Source organism: Trachypithecus francoisi, unplaced genomic scaffold, assembly GCF_009764315.1.
Source record: "Trachypithecus francoisi isolate TF-2019V2 unplaced genomic scaffold, Tfra_2.0 Lachesis_group3, whole genome shotgun sequence".
Classification (NCBI taxonomy): Eukaryota; Metazoa; Chordata; class Mammalia; order Primates; family Cercopithecidae; genus Trachypithecus; species Trachypithecus francoisi.
The window spans coordinates 89,005,232-89,011,804 of record NW_022681468.1 but is presented as its reverse complement, the minus strand read 5'-3'; the positions used below and the strand labels follow the sequence as shown (position 1 = coordinate 89,011,804).

The window sequence follows — 6,573 nt, the reverse complement described above, 5'->3', positions numbered from 1 at the left end:
CCCTCCACCCGGCATCTGGGCAGTGTCTGCCTCCTGTCCAGCACTCTTGGAGGCTGGGCCAACAGCCACCTCAGTCCCTCCTACCCCTCCATGCCACAGGGTAGCACCAACTCCCAAGCAGTAGCAGGCTCTGCCCAGCAGTCCCCAGCCCATCCACAGCACCACTGCTGCCTTGGCAGCAAGAAGGGCTGGGAAAACTGCAAGCCCTTCCTCCCTCAGGTGTTCCGATCGCCTTTCACAAGGGTCGCCTCTAGCCCCTCCATCAAGCCTTTGGTCCTGTAATATTGTGAGTTACATTGTATATTGTGTTATTCTAGGGGCATCGCCCAGGGAAAAAGGACTAAGTGGCCTTCTCGCTCTGGAGCTCCGAAGAACCCAGCCAGGGAAGCAGCAGGTGGCATGCCATGTTAGGTGTGCACAGGGGCTGCGGCTCTCAGCGCAGGCCTGGCGACTGCCCAGCTTCAGACGCCACCCATGGTGGGGCCTCAGTGACAGGCACTCATCCTCCCCTCCAAACACTGGCCAGCAAGAGCTCCTTCTGAGAAGGCCAACTGGGAGAATCCAGGGAGCCACACTGTGGGACAGCTCCTGCGGAACTGGGCACAGCCTGTGTGTGCTTGGCCTGGGAGATGCCTATGTGTCACACTAAGCAGCTCTAAAAGGACAGGAGCAGGACTGCCCTTTATTCAACGGTGCAGCAGTTTGAGTCCGGGGCTTTTTCAACTCTAGAAATGGCATTGCTTCAAAAAGGCTGAGGGGGCCAATATGAAGTAGGCGTGTTACGACTGTAATTGTCACTCTCTAAAACAGGGTGGCATGCCAAGACTATTTCACAGCACCTTTGCCAGGGAGACAGAGAACACTTCTTCTCAGAGCCAATCCCCACTCCACAGCAAGTGAGGATACAGCGACAGCCCCGCAATCCGTGCAGATCCCATTGGCGCTCACACTGCAGGTCCCTTGACAGAGACCATTTCTCTCCCTCCGAGCATGTCCAACTTGGGGTCCCACACAGTGCTGCTATGAACACATGGCCAGTCCACTAAATGTCACATGGAAATGGCTCTCTTGCTGCACCTCTCTGGATAGAGGCTGAGGTCGCTGCTATCTTAGATCCTGCCGGCTTAGACTGGGCAAGGCCATTCCCAGGGCCAGTGCAATTGAGAATACTGCAATGGGCCGGGCGCGGTGGCTCAAGCCTGTAATCCCAGCACTTTGGGAGGCCGAGACGGGTGGATCACGAGGTCAGGAGATCGAGACCATCCTGGCCAACATGGTGAAACCCCGTCTCTACTAAAAAATACAAAAAATTAGCTGGGTGAGATGGCGGGCGCCTGTAGTCCCAGCTACTCGGGAGGCTGAGGCAGGAGAATGGCGTAAACCCGGGAGGCGGAGCTTGCAGTGAGCCTAGATCGCGCCACTGCACTCCAGCCTGGGTGACAGAGCGAGACTCCGTCTCAAAAAAAAAAAAAAAAGAGAATACTGCAATGACTTCTGAAAAGTGTCCATCCTTCCCAGGAAGCAAAATGCAGCACCCCTATGACATTGCCAATGACAGCTGAGGTACATCAACAGCCAACTGCTAAAGCTGGCCTGATTCTGTAAAAACAAAGCTTAGCTCCCTGCCTGGGTGGTCTGACTGAACTGGCTGTCTGCAGAAGTGATGGTTGGCACTGCAACTGCTAGTTTAGGGGCTTGCCCTGGAACTGTACCCATTGCCATCGAGCCATTGGGGATGACAGTTGTGTTCAAGCTATTAGGGGTCTCACCACTAGCTTGTATTTTAAAATAAACCAAATAAAAGATGGGCAAGACAATACCAATTAGAAGCATGATGAAAACAGCATTCCACCACTGAATGCCACAATCTGCACCATTCATTGGCATCTTCGGAGGAGCCGGGAGCAGTGGCTGATGCGAGGTGTCTATGCAGTAACTTTCATGTAAAAAGATTTCTGACTGCACTGCACGCTCAATATTCTGGTCAATCCCCTTAAAGAAATCCATCAGTTGGTTGGCCTGGGCATCGGTACCTGCGGCTGCTCTGTCTGCATCTGGCAGTTCCACAGTCACTGTGGTGTCCGAAGATGGGCTCAGAAGGGGTTTTAGTTCTTTGTGGGTCTCTGTTAGGATCCCATGGTTTTTCACTGGAATCTTAATAGATTTCAAAGCATATAAGTCTTGTTCTCTGATGAAGTTGTTGACTTTCTTGATATCTGCAACCTAGGAAAGCATGAAGACAAACATCATAAAATATGTGAAGCCCCTTAAAAATAACATTCCAAAAAGTGGCTCTTAATCTTTCAGGGTGATGATTCAAGCCCTCTTCACTTAATCTGACGAAGACTGGAAAACTGCAGCTATACACAACGTTAGTTTAGGCTGAAAGTTTCTTTTTGGCTTTCACTCAGCCTCAATATATAGTTTAGTAATCAGATATTCCTAAAGACTTATAGGTTTGAACAATTTAAGATCAGTTTTGAAAAACAGATCTTTCTTAAACTTTAAAGTGTAACTGCAAAAAAATCCTTTAGGTGAAACAACCATGGCACTAAAATGAATGTTGCAGCCTTTTCCACCTTTAACTTTTGAGGCAATAGTGCCCCCATCTGCCTGCCTTCCCCCTCATGCCAGAACTAAGTAGCTGCGAGATGTTAACATTCACCAAACACACAGCCTCAGCCAGCTCTGCAGACACACTCAGAGTCCAGTTTACCTGTAATAAAGTTGAGAGATACGCCCTCAGCATTTTCTTTCCCAGAAACACTGTGGGGCATATAAACTTATTAAATAAAAGTGACTTACTGTACTTAACTGTCAGGAAAAAGGACTAATGCTGTGAGTTTTATCAAATAACAAAGTTCATGACAAACTCCTCTCATAAGCAAACACTAAGATTTAACAAGCAGGCGGAAATTTAAGTCAAAGGGTAACTAACCCCTCCCTCAAATTAATGTTTGAAAACTTTCCAAATGCATCAGAGATGAACTCTAAACTTTTAACACATAAGTCCACTTCAACTAGAAAGTGAATACAGCCAACAGATATTCAAATCGATCATTTCCATTATTTTAATTATTCAGCAACTGCTGTTATTGTAACTGAATCGAAGTAGGGGACATTTTTAATTTACTATGTCCTGAATCTAATGCATGAGACCCTTGAGATGTTTCTGTCTCTGCCTTTAACAAACTAAGAGCAAATTTACTTACTTCGAATAGGAAAACTGATCACTTATCAAAGGCTTTATATATTCTTTACAGATTTAGACATCACCATACCAAGAAGCCTACTCCATCTATTCCAGTCTTTGTAGGATAGGCTTCATTTTTCAGCCCATGTTCTGTAAGCCACGCAGTATGCCTGCAGAAGCTGTTTATCGGAGTCAAATATAAATGTTAGTAAAATTTAAAGATCACTATGTGTCCCCGGAGACCAACCTGTTTATTTCCCTGGGAAAGACTGCAACACCCCACACAACATGTTTTAGACATTTGGACCTTGTTAGATAAGACACTTGTATGAGAAAGAGATTTTTAAAATTAAGTAGCTTATATACCCTTAGAGAAGGCCATAGAAATTTGTAGCAGTGTTAGCAAAGTGAAATAGTTACAATCTAGGAGAAAATGCAGCAATTCTAGAAATACTTTCCTACTTACTTTGCCATTGTTAATCACTCTGAATGCTAAAAACATAATTAAAGAGAAAAACAGGGTTACATAGATACACAGCATACAAAAGATCATGCAGTTCTAAAAGAAATAATGTAAAACTTTACCAGTCAAGTAAGCTACCACCAAGAAAGGCTCAGAAAAATAAAAGCAGCAAGAAAAGCAAGCATACTATAGAAATCTGGGATAAATTCTGCCTGGTATTTCCAGCCCCATTAGGTCTAAAATAAAATGTGCTCGAAAGAAGAAAAAAGGTTTCAGAATTTCAGTGTGGAGAAAACAGAAAAAGGAGAAGTCCCCTGCAGAGAAGGAAATGTACTAACCCTCACTCTTTGGGGACCAGGGTTAGGAACTAAACGTACTCCCCTTCTGCCTTCCAATTCTGGCTAAATAGGGGAGTCCTTGGCTGCTACAGCAGGCCTCTCCTGATGGCCTGGCAGGGTTAAGAAGGGCAGCAAGAGCCCCCACCCTGCAGTGAGTTCCCCGTGTTCCTTGAAACGAAGTGGGGCACAGCCCCTGAGGGGAGTCTTACTTTGCAGCCGTACTGCAGAGCCAGCTTGTTGAGGCTGTCCTCCTGGGCCAGCTCCCGCTGCAGCAGCACCACGTCACCTGCTCCCGCCTGGTGAGGCTGGTGGACACCGCTCTTCTGGCGCTCCTTGCCCCGGGGCCGCAAAACCACACGGTGAGACTCTTCTTCAGAGGAGTCCCCCGAGTCCCCACTGCCATTCTTAAACGTGTATACGTGGCTGCTCGGACTCCTACAGACAACAGCTGGGCCTCGGAAGGTCTTGGTTAACAATTCCTTGTGCCTCATTTTCTTCACTGAAAACCAAGCCCGAGGGTTAATTCCACAGAAGACATAATCATCCCTCCACCGCCTTGTTTAAAGAGAAGTGTCTTGTTAGAGTATCCCTTTCCTGAATCACTGCAAATAACAAATACCATCAGTAGAAAAAAGAATGTGCTTATGCTGGCTGAGATGGAAGAAGATAGGCAGAATAAAAACCCTTTGTGTTTTCTAATTGCATACGTTTTTCTGCCCCTATTCCTCATCCATAGCTGTCTCCCCCAAACCCACATAGGTAAAGAAACAACTACTTTTGGTCTCAGAGTAGTAAGTTGAGATCCTTGCAATGGAAAGAAAAGGCTGCTGCCAGCCTCCATGCACTGAGAATCTTCAACTCAGAACCTTTGCACAATAATTTTGTATTCAATGCTTTACACATTGCAAAGTATCTTCAATAAGAAGGTCAACGCTAAGGACTCTTGCTTAGAACTATGCGACTAAACTGCTCTTATTTTGACAAGAGTTTAACTCATAGTATGTGGGGCAAGCTAGGGGGAAAAGAAATGCCTGTCAGCCGGAGAAAATCGTCCAGTTTGCTCACGGGTCACTGCATTCATTACATCCCCATGACTGGTTTTTATTTTCACCTTGAGTCAACAGCCAAAGCCACAATATCCCTGTTCCTCTCTCCAAATTGTTCGGGTGAGATTCCAGAAACGAAATCTCAAACACGTGGACTGACAACTTCAGAAAAAATTGGCTTAGGAGCCACAGGGGAGCAGGCCATACGGGGACAGCCCGTGGCTCCAGCTCGATCTCTACTCCCCGCCCACGCCCTCGATGGCCACAGGCCCACACCCCGCTCCGCGCACTCCTGAGCCTGCCCAGGGGAGGGAGGCTGCCGGAGGTCCTCGAGGGGTTGAGGGTCACCTGCAGGACCTCGGTGGCAGCCCGGGGGAGGGGCTAGTCTTCGCGTCCGAGCTCAGGGACTGCAGCCACTCTCAGGCCCGCTTCCCTCCGAGTCCCTTCTGCGAAAGGATGGAGCGCCTCAACAAGAGCTCACAGGAAAATGGGGAGCGGCCCGGCCCCAGGGCTCCACGGGCGGGGCCTTAACATTCCATAAGGCAGGACCTCTGACCCCAACCCTAGCCACCTGGGGCCAGCCCTCGAGAGTCGCGGTCACCGCCCCTCCAGCTGGAGGGTCCCTCTAGGAGTCCGGGGAGGGGGGGCCCGCCCGCAAACCCACGAGCGAGGCCAGGCCGCCGTACCGCCACGAGCCCGCGCAGCTCCCCAGCCAGACCGCGGCCCCCTCGTCCAGGCCCCAATACCTCAGCGCCCAGGTTCCGCCGCAACCACCAACCGGCGACAGGAGACCGGCGACCCACAACCCACGACCCGCCGCCGCCGCCGCCGCGCCGCCCCCGCGCCTTGGGATTGGCTACGAACATCAGCAGGGGCGGGTTGGGGAGGCAGCCAATGAAGTCAGCGGTGGGCGGGCACTGGAGCGAGACTGGCTGCACTGAGAGCTCATCCCGGTACCACAGGGTCCGGGGCGGGGCTTAGGGCGGGGCTCGGGGTGGGGGCAGGGTTCCACACCCGGAAGTGGCCTCGCCCGGTCCAGCTGCTTACCTGGTCTACCCCCGCGGGCCCTTTCTTGTTTCCGCGTCGGTTCGGGGTATTAAAGCACCTCAGCTCCTCCCTCCCAAAGTGTTTGGCTTTCTGCTGAGCCGCAGCTTTCTCGCCCGTAAAGAGGCCTTTGACCCCACTTGTGGGTAATGATCTGTAGCTGTGACTCGGGACGGATTCCAGTAGCGTGGGGTCCCCTGAGCCCTCCTGCGGGGAAGGGTTGGGCGCAGATAGGCGAGGGGTCTTTCTGCGGCGGGCTCTGCGCTCCTGAGCCTTTGAGGGCCACACCAGGGGAGGCATTGCGCCACCCCGAGAAGAAAACAGAAATCCACGAGTGTAAAACATGGATCCGGACAATAGGGACCAAGAAAACTTAAGTCATGTTTATCAAATGTCAGGTGGCTGAGGATTTCTTAAGATAAAAAGTGATGGAAGAATTCTCACACACTGGCCGGGTGCGGTGGCTCACACCTGTAATTCCCAGCACTC

The 6,573-nt window shown here is 50.2% G+C and overlaps 1 protein-coding gene across 7 annotated transcripts; it reads right to left on the bottom strand.

The window, feature by feature from the left end:
* Positions 1–1,476: 1,476 nt before the first annotated feature.
* On the bottom strand, positions 1,477–5,921 carry LYSMD4 (LysM domain containing 4). 7 transcript variants are annotated; one of them, XM_033188850.1, is made up of 4 exons: positions 5,787–5,883; positions 4,204–4,493; positions 3,282–3,372; positions 1,477–2,223 (listed from the first exon to the last, which is right to left on the bottom strand). In XM_033188850.1, exons 2-4 carry the CDS (start codon positions 4,395–4,397, stop codon positions 1,615–1,617), a joined length of 894 nt encoding a protein of 297 aa, XP_033044741.1. In that variant the 5' UTR covers positions 4,398–4,493; positions 5,787–5,883; the 3' UTR covers positions 1,477–1,614. The 7 variants fall into 7 exon arrangements, with proteins under 7 accessions (XP_033044741.1, XP_033044743.1, XP_033044744.1 ...); XM_033188852.1 differs by having other exon boundaries at positions 5,727–5,841; XM_033188853.1 differs by lacking the exon at positions 3,282–3,372.
* Between the last annotated feature and the right edge of the window lie 652 nt (positions 5,922–6,573).

Coding starts and splice junctions, on each gene's coding strand:
- LYSMD4 (XM_033188850.1), bottom strand. CDS start 4,397: ATGGCAGTGGGGACTCGGGGGACTCCTCTGAAGAAGAGTCTCACCGTG. Junction 3,373..4,203: donor CTCTGCAGTACGGCTGCAAA/GTAAGACTCCCC, acceptor TCCGATAAACAG/CTTCTGCAGGCATACTGCGT. Junction 2,224..3,281: donor TAGATGGAGTAGGCTTCTTG/GTATGGTGATGT, acceptor ATGCTTTCCTAG/GTTGCAGATATCAAGAAAGT.